Raw genomic sequence first — 21,659 nt, 5'->3', positions numbered from 1 at the left:
ACACATACAAAGATTTTGAGTTACGCTAATCCAGGGTTACGGTGACGAATACAAATTCTAGTTACGCTAACCTCGCCGTACTGAGGCTTAACGTCGATTGATAAAATAAACCACCCACCTAAATTCGTAATAAATAGTAAATATTTTATGTAATATTTACATTTGTAATAAATATTAAATAACACCGAAAGTTATTCACATAATAATTATGAAATAATGAAATACCCTTTTTTGCATATTAATCATTATATTCATAACATTATCGATTCGTAATAATTAGTGACGCCGTCAGCATACAATTATTGGCTATGTGCGACCAAAAATAATAGCGGGATAATAATAACGTGACATGGCTTCTATTCAGCTAGACCGCCAGCAAAGCCCAATATTTCCCGCAAACGTCCGATGTTATCGACAAGGATAGCGACGGGTAACATAATTATTATGTTCACTTGGTATTATTACTTGCAAGTACATTTTACTATGAATTGTAGGTAGGTTAATCTAACGGGCCTATTTCTTTTTTAGTCGTGTAACTGGCATCCATTCCTAGAACAAAGATGGCTTTAATCAGCGGTTCTTCATCCTGTATTGCTTTAAAGTTTAAGCCAATGGTTTTAATGGCGGGACTATAGTTATTTATTTTTATAAGTTCTAAACCAGTATCCAACTTTCTTCTGCGCGGTGAGCAATGATCACAGATAATGACTTTCACATAGATAATATTATATTGGAAGTACAAGTAGCATAGGTCCTACTGCTGTGCTCGGTTCTTCTTTTCTGATAAAAACTTAGAGAGCGTCATTGGACATTTAAAAAACTAATTTCCTATCCAGAAGTCGAACAAAACATCTTATAATACATTAATATTTTTATTGTCTGATTTCAAATAAACAAATCAAATGAAAATAAGTACTTATATTTGATAAATTTACCATAATGTGTGTGGCCAATATTATAATATTATTGTTGTTTGGGTAACTCAAAATCAATTCGCTTTCGCTCCAAGTTACAAAGTCAATGTCCCTACTGTGGCGATGGCGAGTGGTGAGGGGCTCGCCGCCAGCTCAGTCCATCGCCAGCAATGCGCGTGCTCGCCGCCATTCTCACACTCGCGTGCGCGTGCCACTTGCACGCACTACAACCTCCTTTATTGCCACGCTTTATAAACTCCATAATTGGTGGCAATCACCATGTTCAACAGATCTTTAGCTGTGCGCAACAACTTGGACCGATAAAATGTCTTAATGCATTTAGCGCATGGCGTGCGCATCGCGCTCTGGAAACTCTGACGCAAAAGCGAAATGCCCAGTTCAATTTGATTGCAGATATAGACAAGTTTTCCTGGAAACAATACGGTAATGTTTCCGATGAACAGTTATATTCCCAATTGTGTGATGGAGCAGAAAGATTGTTGCAAAAGCGCTCGTTGCAACTGTCAGTGCCAGGGTACCTGTTTAAATTGGAATCTAAAGGAAATGGGACTCTTAACGTTGATATGCTACAAAGTGAGTAAAGTATTTATGATATTTACTTATCACTTATTAATAATATATGTATGGCAGTATTATTTATATAGTATTATTTAAATGTATAAGTTGTGTGTTAATTCAAGCTAATGATCTAGTTAATCATTATTTTATTTAACATTAAAGAAATTATTGATGAAATGCCGTCAACTTCGTTGTAATAAGGACTCTACATAATTCATATTTTGTATTTGAGTGTAATTTTTAACAAACTTTACGTACCGTGTAGCTGCAAATGCATGCAAATTGGCACATCCATAATTTTTCTTATGTATTTACTTCCATGTTATATTAATGCTGACAATTGTATGGTTTTATTTTAATCTTAACTCAGCATACTTGTGAAGTAATCAGACCGTGTAAGTAGGTATTGTATGCAAATTGCAAAGTTTCTCACTGTTATTAATATATTTATTGTGCACCTGTAGGTACCTATGGATATATGCTGTTCATGATGCATCAATGTTAATGCGTGAATATATATATTAAAAAATTGCGCGGAAAATTATTAAAATTAAGAAAACTTAATGACAAAATTAATTTTACATAAGTAACTGTCAGTGGTTTGAAGTTCTGAGGAAATAACTGTCAGTGATCGACAGAATGCGCGCGTGCATACCTCAGGTGCATACATATTTAAGACAAGACGTCTGTCGGGTCAGCTAGTAGGTTTATAAAAAGTATTAAAGCTAATTCTGCATTATTATTAAGATTGGGAGAATAGTCGTTTTTTGTAATATTATTACAGGTCTTAAGCATATAATTATACTATAACCCAGTCCTAACTATAAATATAAAATATCCTTAAGCAAGGTTAATCTCTTTGGCTTTATTTTAATAGGCTATTCTTTTCTTTACAGATGCGGATAAAGAGATCGAAGCAGGTCGAGGCAGCAAGAAAAAGTTCACAAAGATGTTCTACAAAATCGTGCCTTTCTTAGTACTACCCGGCCTTCTAATGTCCGCTGTATTGCCGTTCATCTTGCCAGCTTTGAAAATGATGACGATCGGAGCGGGCATGCTAAACAACATGGCCCTTACAGGCGCCGTGTTTACACTCCTCAGAAACAACGCTTTTAACGATAAATATGAGCATAAGGTTTTATATGTTAATGCTGGGTATAAAAATGAAAAGCATGCACCTTTACATTTCACGGAAGGGCACCCTACGAATGTACAATATGATATAGCATACGCGAAATCTCATAAAGATGAACGCCATGAAAATAATGAATATTCTATTGATGAGAATGTTGAGACCATTGAAGAGGTGCCTATAAATCCTAATTGGATAAACAAATACAGTGGAAATAAATATTATAAGGTAATAGAGCACAAAGTAGAACAAAAAATTGGGTGACAATGACATCATTCGGCGTAAAAACTTGCCAAAGTATTAATTACCTATTTATTAGTTGTGCTAGTCTTTTGCTTAATGTTTGATAGTATGATGCTCTACGGCAATGATGTGTATTTACTGTATAAATTTAAATTGTATGTAAGACCTTATAAGAGAAAAAAAAATATTTTAATAATAATAAAGTTATTTTCTGTAGCCAAAGTATATTACATTTCAAATATTTTAATGAAATAATAGATATACATAGTAATTATACTGTGGAACCTCATACTTTGAAAATACTTTAGGCTATAAGTAAATAACGAAATAAATATTAAGGTTATAGCTTAAGGTCCATTTTTCATATATTTTGTTTCACCTTTAATCTGGGTAACTGGGTAAATTTAATACGACGAAATTTTAAAGGCCGAAATATCCATGCATATTAATTATTTTTACGTTTTTCTTTCAACTGCGAGAACTAATCACTAACTAGACGTGAATTTAAATTCTTTACTTGTCAATACTTGTTTAGTTATCCAGATTAAAGGTGAAACAAAATGTATGAAAAATGGACCTTAAGCTATACCCTTAAGCACTTATATTTTGTTTTACGCATTTTATACAGCAATTGCTATACGATTAATGAAAGGTATATTATCTTACCAGATAAATGTGATAGAACATCATACATTTTATTGAGTTAACTTTATTCAATTTATATTACGATATAAACCTTGGAATCAAGAAAACAAATTAATATTCTGTAAATAGAAATATTTTGAACATCTCACAATATTCGTACTTTCTTCGTGAATATAATTAAAAGGCTTTCATAAGTTGCACCTGAATAAGATTTAGATTACCCGATATCGCTAAATTATTTTAATTGCATCTTTGTAAGTAATTAAAATATCTGATTTAAATTAACTTTTATTTAATTTAAATGTTCTTTGTATAATCCATACATTTATACTTATTGAATTTCTGTTAGTTATCTGATTTCGAGGGTATTTAAACTAAGGTTTTCACAAGTTTCAAGTAAATTTAATTTGACAGTTATCGTATTAGATAGTAAATATAGATAGTACTAATTTTATTATAATTTATTTGAGGGCATAGATTACAATGCGATTTTTGTATTGGTCGCCTAATGTATTTGTGTAATGATTATATTACGTATATGACCGTATACGATGAATTTTGCTCGAGCTAGCAATCGAAACTCTTTAACTATAGTCTGCAGTCCAAGTACTGCAGGCTAAGAGGTTCAAATTCTTCTTCTAATATCACTCTTTCCTTATTGTTAATACAAGTAATCGTCACTAGAGCAAAATTGTTGATCTCAGACATTTTGTTCCATGTTGCAAATTTCATCCAAATCCGTTCCAACTGTTTCTACGTATACTTCTAACAAACATCCATACATTTTCACAAAATTTCTCATTCATGATAGTTTGTAGTCACACTAACATTTTAAAAGATACGAAGTTCACGGGATCATCTAGTTAGTAAATAAAAAAGCAATTTATCATGTTTTTTTAGTTTATTTTCGTTCACTTATTACAATACATAAACGTCTTTCACTCTATTTGTGACCCTCATCACAGTTTTTTTTATTATCACCGAAAACTTAAATAAGCCCTTAAACCTATGCGTAAGCCCCAAAATTAAATATGAAATAATGTAAAATTAAATTCTCTTTATTTTTTAATCAGTCATAGGAAACGACAAATTCGAGCATTACAATCACATCAATATATTTATTAAACACTTCACTGACTGCTAAAGTGTAATGAAGATGCTTATTGCTTTTGTAAAACTTTTATAATCTATTTACAACTAGCTGACCCTGAGAGCTGACCCGACAGACGTTGTCCTGTCTTAACTATGTATACACGCGCGTATTCTGTCGATCGCTGACAGTTATTTCAAACCTCTAACAGTTATGTAAAATTAATATTGTCGTTAAGTTTTCTCAAATTTTATAATTTTCGGCGCAATTTTTTGATTTCTTTCTTTCATAAGAACTTTCTCCTGACAATAGTAAACACAACAAAAAAAATTGTGCTAACGGTCCAGCCGTTCATGCGTGATGGCGTGACCAAAGGAAATACGGATTCATTTTTATAAATGTAGATTATCAAGACACATTTTAGAAAAGACCAACATACGTAATAGACATACATAAATAAACACCACTGGCACTGTACTTGAGATATCTTTCCAATAACAATTTTAAGTGATGGATATGACTTTTGTGATATCAAAACATCAGACGAATTATATTTTTCTACAACGTATTGGACAACAAATTCCAATTCGAATTAAAGTTAAGTTCTTAAATTAAAATCGCGCAAATTAGACAATTTTTAGCACCGCCTTTTAAAATTTGTCTTATAAATTACAAGCTTTGTTTTACTCTTTTCCGCCATAAATCTCCCTGAATGAAATTTTGCATCTATCTGCCTAATCCCATACAAGCCTATTCAGCAGTGAATATGTAATTAGCTAATCATCTCCATGATATTATAAATCTAGACACAATATCGATAGAATTAGTAGCATTATCCTCCTGTGCAATTTTCTGTGGTAAACCTTACATTAAATAAACATCATAAGAGCCTACACTGTAGGCAGTGAAAATAACTTGTAATTAACACAATTATAAGTTTAGACTATTCTTCTTTTTGGTGGACGATTTGAGCAAATTTTTTGTCATCGTCTGTCATATCTTTATCGTCCCATCCCCAGACAGGATTTTCTGGATGATGATGATCTTCATCTGTTTCCAATGCTTGTTTCGACCACGGGTGACTGCCGTCTCCGGTCCTCGCGATTCGTTTCCTAATCATGTCAGCAGATACTGTTTTCAAGTCATACGCCAATCCTGCAATGTAGAGTTTTTTTTTTATTATTATTATAAATATTCATGAGTAATTTTATTTAATTCACGAATATCAATAAGGTTTATAATAATACAGAAACCTCGGGAAATACGAAACAAAACCTGCGAGGAATTAAATACATACAGATAGCTGATATGAATTGTATTTTAGTGGACCGACTTAGCTCACAGTTTTATTTTACTAAAATAAGCTAACATCAAGATTTTATAGTAAATCGGGTAATTTCATATATATTTCATTTTGCACTTTATTTTATATGTAACAGAAAATAATAGAAAAAGATTTTTTTTGCAATCTATAAAAATTCTAAAACAAAGTACTTATTCATATTTCAAATAGTTTTGTGAGCAAAAGGGGCGTTGTGATGTTTTCGCTCTATCTCTTTCTCACACGCGCAGCGTTATAGCCGGTGACACTTGTTGACGTCACAGTTTATTATAATTTAATTCCAATAAAGCTTTCAACTTAAATAACAAAATAAAATATAATGTTAAATAATAAACTTAAATATTAAATAATATTATTATGTAGATTTTGAAAATGCTTCTTCATGATATACATATATACACTTATTATAGATGTATTTTATTTATTTATTTTAAAAAACTTGTCAGCTATCTTATTATATTTCAATTTGAATTGCATATTTATATTATAATATTAACAAGAAAACCATGTAGGTTGATTAAAATATTTAATTTCAAACGCTCAATTAAATGTCCAGTGAAATATGAACTAATATTTAAAAATGTAAACTTTACATACTTATTATAAATTTTAAGCGGTATGCGGTATCATGGAAATATATGTAAATCGTAAATAAAGTAAGTAATTATATTAATATTTATAATTATTATGAACAGCGTGACGGCTAAGGCCGTCACGCCAGCGTGAGGCCCTGGGCAGGAGTAAAAAAAACCCCGATTTCAACTATTCTCTAGGTAACATAATTTGTTGGTTATCAGGGTCGTGACGTAAAACAAAATTTCTCAGCTAAGTTACCATGCGAGGCCCCATATTGCGCGTGGCCCCAGGCGGTTGCCTGGTTCTAATATACTATGCATTCTTTTAATATTAACCAATTAATTATGTAACTATCTAGATAGATAGAAAGAGACATAGATATATCCTACTATAATAAAGACGAAAAACTTGTGAGTTTGTGACTGCAGGAGGTTTGTCTGAACCGATTTTGAATTTTTTTCACGAATAAGAAGCTACAATACATTTGAGTGTTATGGGCTATTTTTTCCCAGGAAAATATTAATCCCGAAAAACCTTTTTCACGCAGGCGGTGTCGCGGACAAAAGCTAATTTAATATAATATGATAAGGGTGGCTATTGCGTTCTTTCCATGTTTTTATATGCAATTAACATGTAACATTAATTTCAAAACAATGGCGTCAAAGATGAATTGAAACTTGGTAACCAGTCTATTCCTGGTATGTTAAATTATTTTTTAGTTTTAGTGGTCTTTTGTATTACATCAGATTTATATTTAACTGATACATATTTTTACGTACGAAAGGATTTTAATCAAGGTATGTATGCCTATGTCGAAAATATAGAAAATAAAGAAGTTCGTTTTCTGTCTTACCATATTTCGCAGCAAAATCAATGAGCGCAGTGGATATATTGGTGCTATAGTTTCCAAGTTCTGCCGCTTTATAATCCCAGGGGAACACGTGGTGGTAGTTGTGCCAGCCTTCGCCGACAGCGAAGATCGCTACCATCTTGTTATCAGTTGCGCCTATGTTCCTGTAATAGCAATGTGTCTGTTTTATGTTTACGATTCTCTTTTAGTCAATACCGGTAGGCGTACGGAAAACAAGAGTTGCTTTTTAAAGAGCTCTTTATAGTTAGAATATTGTATTTTTTTTTATCCACGCAGGACTCTACTGTTACTTTATCATAGAATGAATTACTGTACCAACTACGTATTTGTCAAGTTATTATGTACGGTTTTGTACATTGAACTTGGTTACCAACAATTTGTGCTGATACAACTTTTCTGCACAACAAACATTTCTAACAATTCGCAAGGGGGCAACGCCCGGCTATGACCTGCATTAATAAGCATTTTTAACTAACGCGACAATTTCCTTCTATCGAACGTTTCAGACACATATGCACAGCAAAAACAAACGCCAATATTATTAACTGCCGTGACGTTTATCATCAGACGAGCGGCTTGCTCGTCGCTTTATTTAGTTTTATAAATTAAATGATGATAATCAAGTTACATAATATGGCTTATTCACTAATTTAATCAGAGCATCACAAACATTTTCGTTAGAAAAAAATCGTCGGAATATACGATAACCGAATATGGAATTCTTAAAAAATATTTTAAATTTTATCCGCAATTATGTTCGGGTACACGCGAAAATGCTTTTAAAAAGCAATTACAAAGCCCGTGGACTACTTGCCAAGTCGACGAGTAGTTGAGAACTAACTTTATTTAAGAACTTTTATTAATTACATTAATAATCTTATTACAGTGGTTATTATTATTGTTGTCTTCGTGTTTCTGTTATGGTGACGTGAATGAATGAATCCCTCCTAGCCAAATTTAGGCCACATCGGCCAATCTCAATGGTGATCAGCCAAGTACGCAGGACATATTTTAGTGCACAAGTGTGTGCGCAATACACAGGTGCCCTCTCGGTTCCTACACTCTCACAGTCCGGTGAGACGGCAGTCCGACATGACCGAAGAGAGATCAGGCGCAGGACCAACGGCTTTACGTGCTTACCCAGGCACGGGAGTATTCCACCGCTAACTTCCCGACTCCGAGCTGGGACTGAGTAATTTCTAAGATGGATGAACCCAGTCACAATTATTTGGCTCGACCCGGGATTCGAACTTAGGACCTCAGCGCGGTAGTTGCACTCGGCAGTCAAATGGTCATGTAACTCCTGTTTAAATCTATTTTTATTTTATTAGTAGTATTGCACATATAAGCGGCGATAGCCTAGTTGGATGTGGAACGGACTGCCAAGACGAATGTCCGCAGGTTCAAATCCCAAGGGCACACACCTCTGACTTTTCTTAAATCATATGTGTATTCTTTGTGAATTTATCGTTCGCTCTAACGGTGAAGGAAAACATCGTGAGGAAACCTGTGCATATCCTAGAAGTTCTGTATAGGAATTTCGAAGGTGTGTGAAGTCTACCAATCCGCACTAGGCCAGCGTGGTGGACTAAGGTCTAACCCCTCCAGTAGTAGAGGAAGCCCGTGCTCAGCAGTGGGCAAGTATATAATACAGGGCTGATATTATTATATTATTATTATTGCACATATATTTAGTGCAATCTAACATACTATAAAGTACAATTGTGTGCAAAAGCTGACTCGTACTAATTATTGAAGCGAATCCGGGTCAAGTAACAAAATCTTTAAAAACTTTCACTATACATTTGATGAATTGCAGATTTGCGTCTTGTTTGCTGTATTATAAAAAATATTGTTTTTAACAGTTGTATTTAATGGTTGGTACTTATATACGTTTAAATGATTTCTGAACTAAAGTATGTCCATGAGGGGTCTGCCATAATATATGGTCATACGATACTCGTAACAAATTTTAGCCCACCTTTTCAAACATAAGAACAACGGCCATAAAATTCCACTTTAAATGATTTCCCAGGAAGAATTCATGTAAGGTTTCATAATATATTTTTACCATAAATAGTTACTAAGTCTATCATGCCCTTTTCAATTACCTAAAACTGTTGCTGTGATGATCTGTCTGTTTGGTTAATTTATATTTTATGCTTTGTTTATACTTATTTAATTAGGCAAATAAATAATTTTGATTTATCCAAAATACACGCCTCACCTAGTTTGGGAAGTATATCATATGAACAATTTTAGTATTTAAAATTATTCATGTGATATACTTATTTTTGTTTATTTTTAAGTCCTTCTTCTTTTATAAACAATTTGAATTTGAATTTTTGTTGATATTTTCCAAAGTTTTTAGACTTGTACAGTACAGCTAGAGGCATCAAGAACAGGAACAACAGTTGCGCTTTGAAATGTTCGACTAGTACAAAATAAAATTTGTTAATTTATGTAATTAGCGAGTTTCTTGTACGGGAGAGTTCAAAAAACTTACTTATCATAAGGCTTGTTGCCCCATATATGTGCGGCGGAGTTCACCAGCCAAGTGAAGTGGAGGCTTATGGTGTATCTTAATATTGAAGCGATGTACCAAGAATTCCACGCAGACTCGCCCCAGAAATAAACAGGTATATATGCGGGCAGGACGAAGCATAAGAGCGGCATCACTACTAAATAGGTCCTGAAAACAAAAATTCTAAATCTGTTATCTATTCATTCTAGCGCAGTGATATAATATGTTGTTCAAATACATATTTTATTCTTTTTTAATAACTAACAATTATGTTTGTGGTGTTAGGCGTAACGTTTAAAACATAAATTATCGCAGAGACGATTCATTTATAACAACGGTTATTCATTTTTGTAAAGCATTTACTCTCATTTATACAATATTATTTACCTCATAAAATTGGAACAATAAATTATAAGAATATCCATCATGGAACTCGTTTTAAAGATTTATAATAATCGTAGGAACTTACTTTTTCTGGAACATAACAATAGGATCTTTCTCTAGGTCTGACATATCAACTGAAGCGCCTTTCTCGAAGACATCCTTGTGTTTTCTCACCATCAACCAGCCAATGTGAGAAAAGAAGAAACCTCGTTTTGCGTTATGAGGATCTGCATCAGTTTCTGTGAATTTATGATGCACCCTGAAAGAAAATATTAGTAACATTTTAATAGAATTATATTAAGGGAAATGAGTCAGTAAATTTAGAGTTGGATCGCAAGCTAAGTTAGTTAAATACCTAATATATTATAAAGCAACTTACTTAAGAAAGGAATAATTCTTGGAAATCTTTTGAGTAACGAACAAGTTGATAAATTACAAAGAAGTTCTTCAAGTTAATAAGTTAAAAGAAAGTTTGCTGATGCGTTAAAGTTCTACTTTGCAAACAATTTTGCAACATGTTCACAACTTTCCGATATTACTCAGAATACAGTTTATCACAAAAAAATATGTAATAATACTATATTAGTTATTAAAACCAGTGGACTGATAAGTTTAAATTAACTACGAGTAATACATAATGTATTAAGGCTGTAGTAGTAACTTATTTATCTGTAAAGTCACTAATAAGAAATTACGTAATAAATATACTGAATTTTGTTTTTAAGTTTAACAATATAATTGAATGCCTCGGCGGCGTAATTATATTTCATGAGGCACGACACCGCTCTAAGGTCTCGTGCTCGAATCCCGGGTGGGGCAAAGTAATATTAACTTCTTCTGCTCAGTATCAGCTCGCAGTTTGGAATTTGTGCCTGGTACCTAGTACCTATAGCGATGGGGTCACATTCAGTCTTCTATGACATTATGGAACTGAACACATGGCTGGAGGTGGATGCCCTGGTTATACATCTGCCTTCAGACGATAAACGCGTGATATGTATTTGTTTGTAAATAACTACCATCTCTAACGTATTCAATATTTTTATGTACTAAGTATAGAATATTAAACAAAACTAACAAAAAACAATTAATATACCTAGAATAATAATAACTTTTCATACTGCACCATTCATATAAACCTGGTTACAACAGTACTAGCATTTCATAAATTTGCTCGTTACCTTGATGACAGTCACCGTCTTCCGGAATAAAAGTGCTGGAGGTTAAAATCTAGCCTTTAGTACTCGTGAATAAATTTAAAATCATATTAATTAAAAAAAAAACACATTAGAAGCGATACCCAGGTAATTTCGGAAATTGTTTGTTTGAAATCTCACACAAAAATGTCTGCATTATAATTAGTATAGATCGTCGCAGCAAGAACAATAACAATATTTTATGTTACCTGTGATCGCGAACCCATTCGTAGATATGGTTTTGGAAGGCCATCGTCTGCATGATAGCTAGGAACAGTCGAAGTGGCCACTTGGCTTTATACGCCCTGTGCGCCCAAAGTCGATGCGCGCCTGCCGTCACGCCCATTGCTGACAATAAGGCGAAAAGCAATCCTGTAATAAAATTAATATGTTATTTAAGAGTCTTTTTTTAAATAAATAAATTAAAACCAACAGGTTGATTTTTGTACGAATATGTTTGTGGTATGTCCGAAGTATATTTACCACACACTCACACTCACGCCTTTTATTCCCGAAAGTGTCGACAGAGGTGCAACTGGTGGCCCCACTCTCTGTGGTGAGTATTCCGTCCAATGATGTCATAGAGGACGAGCCTATCGTCATATCGGGCACAAATTCCGGACTCCGGGCTATTACTGAGTTGAAAATCCCAATATCACTTTGCCCGACCTAGCTATCGAACCCATGACCTCAGCACTGCAGTCGTACGACGTCGTAATCGTAAAATACCACTACACCACCGCGGCAGTAAATATTTACCACATTTTATTAAATAACAACTACCTTTTCCTTTTGTTTTATTTTTATCATATTAGTAGTATATAGGAAAACAGAAAAGTAAATTATCTGAAGTAGTTTCTTTGGCTATTAAACATACATATTTACATCAAAATTTTGCGGAAATAATAAGTATTGGGAAAAAGACTCGGTTTGTGTGAGTTCCTGAAAATCTCCAAACATAACAGCTAATCATCAATTCACAATTATTCTTTTAAGAAAATGTTAACGTATTATTTATTCTAAGTTGTTTCCTTTTTATTTTTATTGTAGTGTAATTATTGTAAATGCCTATTTGTATAAAAAATATGAATAGATCTGTATATAATAAACTTATTCCCAAATATTAATTACACTATTTGTAGAATTATTAAAGATTACAAATATTTTATTTTTGAAAAATAATATTGCTACGTTTTATCTGTTTATTATAAGTACTGTAACGCGAACGGCCATGATTGAGCCCCATAGGACGTCATATTTTACCATTTACGTCAGATTGTGGTTTAATTGTCGTTGTAACTTTTGTTTTGACGTTAAAATATGACGTCAAAGCTCAAAATGTCACGTAACTAACTGCTTTCGCACGATACTTTTGTTCATTGGAATAAAAACTGTTTTTCTATTATTTTACAAATATTGAAGCAAAAAGTTAGGATTCTAAAATAAACTTGTGTATTTGGTAAAATACTTTTGCGAAATTTATCAAGTAACTAATTTATATAGCGTACAAGTAAATACACTATGACGGAGGGGCTGCCAGCTATTCCATAATATAAAATCTAGTTTTGATTCTTTAAAAACATGAAGTAAAGTCCTAAATAAAGTTTAGTCAACACCTACTTTAAGTTGTTTTTTTTTACAGATGGAAATAAGATATGCAGTAAGCTTTTCTAACTCTACCATATATTTCCCACATAAATTGAATTGATTAACTGAGAAATGACTGATTTGAAAATACATTCAAAGATATACCACGGCTGACCGAAACCGTCCCCAAAATAATGAATGACCATGCTAACATAGATAGATCATTGTTTTAATAGTGGTTTAGTATTTTAAAAACCATAGTAATAACTCATTCAGGCGGAGACGCAGTCGCCATGAAGTGAGAGAGCGACCCTCTCGCCATGTTTTCGAGCTATGGGACTGTACTTTTACGTATCAAAAACTCGCACAAATATTAGTTATCACCAGTTATTTAGATTTTAAGCCATACTGTAATACATTTATGATTAACTAGCTTCCGCTCGCAGCTTCGCCCGCGTGGATTTCGGACTTCAAAAATGGAGGAGGTGCTCAATTTGTCGGAATGTTTTTTTAATGTATGGTGGTATGCAGGTGGTCCGATTGTCTGGTCAGGGTCTGATGATGGGATCCTGGTGAAATCGAAGCAACTTTTAACCATTAAGGTTGCACACGCGACGGAAGCTTAAAAATGGAGTAACTTCTCCCGTTTTCCCAACATTTCCCTTCACTGCTCTGCTCCTATTAATTGTAGCGAGATGAAAAGTATACTATAACCAGCTCAGGAGTATGAAAAATAATTGTACCAAGTTTGGTTAAAATCTGTCGAGTAGTTTTTGTTTCTATAACGGTTATACAGACAGACAGACAAATATTTTACTAATTGCATTTTTGGCATCAGTATCGATCCCTAATCACCCCCTGATAGTTATTTTGGAAATATATTTCATGTACAGAATTGACCTCTCTACAGATTTATTATAAGTATAGAAGATAAACTTACCAAATAACGCGGTCCATAACTTGGCTTTGCCGGTGACCATAAGGAAGATGCCGTAAAATGCGGCGATGTGCAAATAAATAAAAGCGAACACGTTTCTCCACACCACTTGCCATCTGTAAACATATGTACAATTCCCTTAAGCCTCGCAAGTTTGACCCTCTACTTGGGAACACATTAACATTAAGTTGGTATGTAAATAAAAACACATAAGCTCTTGTTCACACACTTTACACCCCCCCCCCCCCAGGCAATTCTCGCTCGGTCTCCACACCGAATGCACGCCCATGCACGGGGGGACATTTATCGCGGCCTTAGGCACACAAAAAGTGATGCCTACACCCTCATGTTTGCAAGATCAACAGGGACTCGTTGAACATTTCACCTCCTTTTCTTCTCCGCCCATCCTAATACTTCCTCTTCCTTCCCCCACACTCCTCTCCCAATTCTTCCCTCCCACTTTCCTCGTGGCCCCTGCAGTCGTTAAGCCGGGAGGAACCAGTATACCGTTCGCAGGTTCCTCCCGGTGTTGACTGCAGGATCAGCCGTAGTGTTGCCCAAATGCAAGAACAAGACGAGACTTAGCCAGTCTTGGTCTTGGTCTTGCGCCAATACACCTGATCTTGGTCTTGGTCTTGGTCTTGCGCTCCCAGTCTTGGTCTTGGTCTTGGTCTTGCAGCAAGAGTCTTGCAAGTCTTGCAATTACCTATTAGTCTATTACTATTTATTAAAGTTTACTTTAAATCTTAGAAAAACGTATTAGAATTGGAACATTGTGAGCTTGAATTAACATAGCCATAGTAAAGATCAAGCAGATTAATAAATAACTGAAGATTTGATAAGAAATTCGAAAAATCAACTGACCTATATGTCGTTTTCCATGGAAGTAACTGTTTCTTAATAAACATTTATGATTTATAAGCTTACATTTGCTAAAACATGTAAAAAAACAAATTAATTACAATAACTTGACTGTATTTTAAAGAACAATACTTATCTGTCTAGAAAGAGATTGAACCTTCAACTTATAAGAAATTTAATAAAAGAGTTTTACGATTTATCATTGTATCCCAAAGTAAAAATGAAAAATTATTATTAATATTTCCCAATTGGGACCCGAGTGGGGCCAAAGTGGGAAATCCCAAAGTAAAAATGAAAAATTATTGTTAACATTTCCTAATTGGGGCTTGAGTGGGATTTAAGTGGGAAATCCCAACGTTGAAATAGTAAATTATTGTTAATAGTTCCGCTTGAATAAATCTAACTAAGATAAACGAAAAATCAGAAACAAATATTAAACATTTAACCGCAATATTAGTAATATCATCTAGTTGATTCGATGTACATCAAATAAAGCGACGAATGTAATATTCCCGCTTGGACCAGTGGTAACGTGAACGACTGATGATCAAGAGGACCCGAGTTCGAGCCCAACTGACGACAAGGATGCATTCAACCAATAGTTCACTTTCTAATCGAAATATAAAGTCATAGTACCATCAGAGTCCGTAATTCAAAATTATTTTTGATTTTTGAAATTTTAGATTTTTTTATAAATTTAGATTGGGATCTGATGGGGATTTCTAATTGGGCCCCATTTGGGATTTCCCAATGGGGGCCCATTTGGGATTTCCCAATGGGGGCCCAGAGGGCTTTGCGTGACATCCCAAAGTGGGCCCCAAGAGGCAAGCCCAAGAGGGGCCCCATTGGTCGCACTTTTAAATTTCTAGTCGGGCTATCCTTACCATTTTATCCCAATCATAATACTACTTGCGTGATCAGTATAATGTATTCATTTTCATTCTAAGCACTCTGAAACTTATTTATTCTTTGGAACACCTGTAGGTACTCTTAAAATTCGAAATTATTTTGCATGAGTATACCTACGCCCTATGGCGGCAATCAAATAGTGTCAAATGTTATGATTTCGGCGTGGCGGCAACGATTGTTTTAGATTTCAAAAGAAGCCGCCGGCGCGTGTATCATAACCATGTACTTCCGAAAAGCGGCAAATTTCTTTGAGAAGTAAGTACAAAACCTTTGATGCCGCATTATCAAAGTGCCGATGGTTAAAACATAGCTATGCATGCACTCAGTTTGATTTTAATAGATATTTTTTATTCGCTATGTTTATGGTATTAGTCGTAATGCGCATAGGTCCAGTTTTTCATATTCTTTGATACAGTTTTTGCGTCTCATAGAATTCCTAAGCGTACCTACCTATACACCGAACTGTTACACCTAACTACTCAGTGAAATAGCGCTAAGTCCTAGCTGCAAGACGCAAGAGTCTTGCAGGCTATGTCTTGTTCTTGCTCAAGTCTTGCACGGTCAGTCTTGGTCTTGGTCTTGCTAAAAATACGCGGTCTTGTTCTTGGTCTTGGTCTTGCAAAAACGCAAGAACAAGACCAAGACTGCAAGACCAAGACTGAATTTGGGCAACACTAATCAGCCGTTAAAAAAAAACACTTTACATCTTCGCTAAATATTGGATGGTAGATAATAATCAGGATAGAGAAATTACGTTACCGTAATATATTTCAACTGCTTCGGAAGAGCTTCATCTTACCCCGAAAAAATTAATACTGCTTATATTCTAAGACTAATCTTATATGCGGGCGAGACCGTAAACAAAAATTTGTTTTAAAACATAAAATTCTCAGTTTGTACAGAAAGAGCTATTTAACTTTATCATAATATGCTATTTATATCCAAAAAAATATTGGAGTGACATTGACTCTTTTTTAGAAGGTGCCGGTTAAAAACAGGTAATATATTAAGTTGTTTAACTTGCGGTGAAATGGAAAGTGGCTACACTACCCAACCAGCAGAAAAGTGAATTCACTATAAGGTAACAGAACCATTGAGAGCCCACATTCTTTTAAAATTTTATAAATGAATATATAGAAAAACATATGATTAAATTACAAGATATTTATAATAATATTTGTGGTTTTGTCTGACATAATATTTTTCATACCCATGGATTGTGGGCTAACTAGGAACGTGGATGCTCGAAGTAACCAGTAAAATTATGTTAACGTACCAGTGGCGAAGGGTCCATATTACATTATTCGTCTTTCGAAAAATAATTTGAAATGTAATCTGTGCTGCAAAATAATAATGGAGTGTGTTTTGTGTAATTTATTATCTGAAAACTCTAATTTTCGAGAAAAAAGAGAAGAAATAAAATACGAGGTTGACTAAAAACAACTTTACGTGGTTATGATCGACACCAGCATGGGCAAGCATGGAATACCTAGTCCACAGTAAACAATGCTGTGCGCATGCGTTTGTGAGCAAGGATAATAGTGTGCCTCAGCTCCAATAGCAAAATGTACAAAAAATTTTCATGACCTTGTTTATAATACATGTTGGAGAGAGGGGACTCCCTAACCAAACCTTATATTTTGTAGGACCAATATTTTTTCACGTTATTTAGATAATTATCTCGATAATTAACAAAGAAAAATTCGGTTAGTAATACATTTTTAAAATTCGTCAAATCAACATATTTTTTCCTTGCTACCTCTATTAAGCTACCATTTACCAACATTACTGTAAGGAAAAACTTGGGCGTCTAGTCAAAAGGAAGCTACTCACGAAAAATCAACTTGATAGTAATAAACGATGGAAAGTGTACCAGGGATCCTGTACTAATTTGTATGTCATATTATGTACAAATCATTATAGCCGTTGCTGAGTTTACTTCTAACAAACATTCAAACATTTTCACAGACTTTCGTATTTATAATATTAGTAAAAGTTAGATAATTTAAGAAGTAAGATAAATCAACTGTTGAAATAAATTCAATATAAGTATAATTTCCTTATTGTAATATAAATATTATAATAGTATAAAGTATTTTAAATTTTGGGATGTTATTAGTTTTTATGTTAAGTTTCTCCACTTTCTAGGCCATTTGATACTCCATCCAAAGACAAACATCAAGTTCGTTCAAATAGGAGACCGATACAAAATTTCTTTTAAAATCATTGAAATGAGGGAGAGCGTATTGTATAATGTTTTTGTTATTGTCCCAGCTTTTTCTCTCGAGTGTTACCCACTTTAGATTTTATAGCCTTGCCTACTTCCAAGTGGAGATAAAAACGAAGACAATTATTGAATTGCCTAAAATAAATCGCAGTTAATTAAGTGCTTTTACCTTACCATAAAGATAATTCACAACATTGTAATCTGCAAATTTACTAACATAATTTCGAAAACTTGTTTTAAGTACCTGATAGTCATGTATAGAAGACGAATTTCAGTCAATTACTTTAAAAAAATATATTTCCTTACAGAGAAGATGTTTTTCGCATACTCGTAGTGTGCAATCCGACATCATTATTGGAGTTCTTATACTTGAGAAAAAAAGGATGCTTGTACAGTCAGCAACAGAAGTCGCTGAACATAATTTGTTTCTAATATTTCCTAATCATTATCATTTACCATAAGTTACTGATTCAATATTTGTCATAATTGAACTACAAAAGTAGCCGAACGCCGTCAAACCATTAACCTAAACCTAAACATTACTAGTGTTTTTTTTATGATCTGTAATAAATACAAATGTGTCTGAATTTAGCGAATTCTTTATTTTATATACAAGCTTTTTATCCTATTCATTAAATTGAACCCATCAAGCTTCAAGGCACCCATCTCGCGGAGCGCAGCGCACCGCGTTTTTTACTGTCAAAACATTGCCGAATAAATACAACAGTCCAGAATATCAATTAAATTGTTATTTTATAACATATAGCTTTTGCCCGCGGCTCCGCCCGCGTTATAAAGTTTTTCGGGCTAAAGTTTTCCGTTATAAAAGTCACGCTATATATTTTCCCGGGAGCCTATGTTCTTCCCAGGGTCTCAAACTGTCTCCATGCCAAATTTTATCCTAATACGTTGGGTAGTTTTTGAGTTTAACACGTTCGGGCAGACCGATGCAGCGGGGACTTTGTTTTATGATATATTTTTGTAGAACTCTTTAAGAGGAACAATCCCGTCATACATTATTGTTGCATAACTTTAACCGTTTACGCAGCGCACGCAACAGAGGCTCTCAAAACTAATAAATTGTCCCCGTTTTTGCATCATGTTTCATTACTGCTCCGCTCCTATTGGTCATAGCGTGACGATATATAACCTATAGCACTCCAGGAACAAAGGGCTATCCAACACAAAAATATTTTTTTCAGTTCGAACCGGTAGTTCCTGAGATTAGCGATTACTGCTCCGCTCCTATTGGGCATAGCGTGATGATATATATAGCATATAGCATTCCAGGAACAAAGGGCTATCCAACACAAANGAATTATTCAGTTCAAACTCCTAGTTTCTGAGATTAGCCATTACTGCTCTGCTCCTATTGGGTATAGCGTGATGATATATAGCCTATAGCACTCCACGAACAAAAGGCTATCCAACGCAAAAAGAATTTTTCAGTTCGGACCGGTAGTTCCTGAGATAGGCATTACTGCTCCGCTCCTATCGGGTATAGCGTGATGATATATAGCCTATAGCACTCCACGAACATAGGGCTATCCAACGCAAAAACAATTTTTCAGTTTGGACTGGTAGTTCCTGAGATTAGCGCGTTCAAACAAACAAACAAACAAACAAACAAACAAACTCTTCAGCTTTATATAATAGTATAGATTAGCTATGGCTCGCTGCTCCGCCCGCGTGAAAAAGTTTTTCAAGGACAAAAGTCATGCTTTATATTTACCCGGGATAGAAAGTAGCCTATAGCACTCAGGAGTAATGTAGCTTCCTATTAGTGAAATATTTTCAAAATAGGTTAAGTAGTTCCTGAGTTTAGCGCATTCAAACAAACAAATTCTTCAGGTTGATATAATAGTATATATTGAAGTTAATAACCAGAATTATATATTTTCTAAATATGGGCAAAACATCGTAATATATTAGGAAGTAATATTATAAAAATAATAGGAATAGGTTAGTTACATTTTAAACATTCTATTTTATAGAGCACTGGCCGGTTTAAGAAAATAATGTGTAAATTAACAATTATTCTGGCAGTAGATTCTCCTCTAATGATTCAACATAAGCGTCAGTTTCTTTTTCATACTTTTTTTCAGCCAATGCTTTACTTTGGTATCAATATTATAAGAGGTAATAAATAACTAGTCCGCCATCCTGGGCCGTCCGTCATATTGGATTTAGAAGGACGTCACTCAGTTAACCATGCATTATCATCCAAACTAAACGTACATCCAATATTTTATTCCAATCAGTTGAGGAAAAAATCGCTTAAAAATCATTTGCAAGATTTGACCTAAACATACATACATACAAACTTTGCATCGTAAATAATAGCTTGTAATAAAATAAAACGATGTTAAGCAAGTAATGGTGTAGACTTTTATCTTGTATTAAATAATGAGATTCATCAACTAATGCACTATCAAGTTATAAAACTCACAAGTTAAATGTTTAGCGACTTATGTAACATTGAAATGATAACCTTAATCTGTACTCTTCTTTGGTAAGCGATTTATGGTCCGTTTCAATGTTCAGGTGTTTTGTTAATTAGTATCTGTTCATCGACTTTTGTTGCTGACCGTACACGCATGAATTTAACCTCTGCTGCTAATTAAAAATATGAAGCAACTACGTGCTGGAATATAAATTTCGACCTGTCGAAGTCAAGTGTCAAAGAAATTAATAGTTAATTTCTATAATAACTCTAAAAACTAAAACTAAACTCAAACGTTCTAGCGTGATAAGAAGCAGTTTTTACCTTTATCTATAAATTCGGATAATTAAATAATATAAATAACTTTAAACAAAATAAGGCAATATCTATATTAATTTTTTTTAAAGTAATTTAGAATAACAGTGGGTGTCAATTTTTTTTATGGTCGATCTAAATGATGAGGATGAAAATCAAACAAGTCAGGTCATAATTTTACCCCATACTCGTGAATCTAGATAGCCGTATGTCTCTTAGGACTTGAATAGAGTACCATGAAGTTGATAAAAATATTATCAATAAATTAAAATATAAACAATAGTGTTAGTTATAGTGTATAATAAGCGTGTCACTCATCTAAATATCTGCATAGTCACGCTATTCAGTATTCACTCAAGAAGACAGTAATCAGCTCTTTCGTTATCTAAAGCAAATCCAATTCTACTTACTCGTAATCCCTGTTTTTTCTTTGGAAACCATTTGTATTCTGTAAATTTCTATTTAAAAACTTCTTCTCCGTATCTGTCTCCATTGCTTGCATAAAAATTGACATGGCTGTCCGACTGGAAAAAAGATGAATAAAGAGCTTTAATATGAAAGTCGTTTAGAGGAAATTATATCAGATAGGTTCTTTTTGAAGTTTGATATTTATAATACGTACAAAAAGTTTATATTACTTTCTGAAAAAATAACTGGAGACACAAATTGAAGAGCCTAATATATTGGATTAATTCATGAAGTGCTGGGAATCCATGTTAAAGCAGTTATAAAATATGGCTAGATCATAATAGGTTTTTAACAGAAAAACTTTAATAGACGAAGATCATTATTCTATTAAAATAAGAATGAAATCATCATGTAAAAACAAAACTCTGTTTCAGAATTCCTTATAATAACAATTAAATAATTTATGGATTATCTTT

General features: G+C 33.8%; 2 protein-coding genes across 4 annotated transcripts in view; one reads left to right on the top strand and one right to left on the bottom strand.

Annotated features, from left to right (window-relative positions):
• Positions 1 to 933: 933 nt before the first annotated feature.
• LOC115450907 lies at positions 934 to 3,276 on the top strand. Its single transcript, XM_037442577.1, has 2 exons — positions 934 to 1,508; positions 2,390 to 3,276. Exons 1-2 carry the CDS (start codon positions 1,085 to 1,087, stop codon positions 2,887 to 2,889), a joined length of 924 nt encoding a protein of 307 aa, XP_037298474.1. The 5' UTR covers positions 934 to 1,084; the 3' UTR covers positions 2,890 to 3,276.
• Positions 3,277 to 4,395: 1,119 nt separating this feature from the next.
• The window catches only part of LOC115450910 (stearoyl-CoA desaturase 5), a 48,376-nt gene continuing 31,112 nt past the window's right edge, over positions 4,396 to 21,659 (bottom strand). For all 3 annotated transcript variants that reach the window (XM_037442147.1, XM_030179075.2, XM_030179076.1), the window contains 7 exons: positions 21,186 to 21,299; positions 14,024 to 14,136; positions 11,706 to 11,868; positions 10,386 to 10,559; positions 9,899 to 10,084; positions 7,375 to 7,535; positions 4,396 to 5,758 (listed from right to left, as the gene is read on the bottom strand). In XM_037442147.1, the coding sequence (XP_037298044.1) occupies positions 5,547 to 5,758; positions 7,375 to 7,535; positions 9,899 to 10,084; positions 10,386 to 10,559; positions 11,706 to 11,868; positions 14,024 to 14,136; positions 21,186 to 21,299 (1,123 nt within the window). In that variant the 3' untranslated portion in view covers positions 4,396 to 5,546. The remainder of the gene's footprint in view (positions 5,759 to 7,374; positions 7,536 to 9,898; positions 10,085 to 10,385; positions 10,560 to 11,705; positions 11,869 to 14,023; positions 14,137 to 21,185; positions 21,300 to 21,659) is intronic.

This window comes from Manduca sexta, chromosome 24 (assembly GCF_014839805.1).
Source record: "Manduca sexta isolate Smith_Timp_Sample1 chromosome 24, JHU_Msex_v1.0, whole genome shotgun sequence".
Classification (NCBI taxonomy): domain Eukaryota; kingdom Metazoa; phylum Arthropoda; class Insecta; order Lepidoptera; family Sphingidae; genus Manduca; species Manduca sexta.
This window is presented reverse-complemented; position numbering and strand designations above follow the sequence as displayed.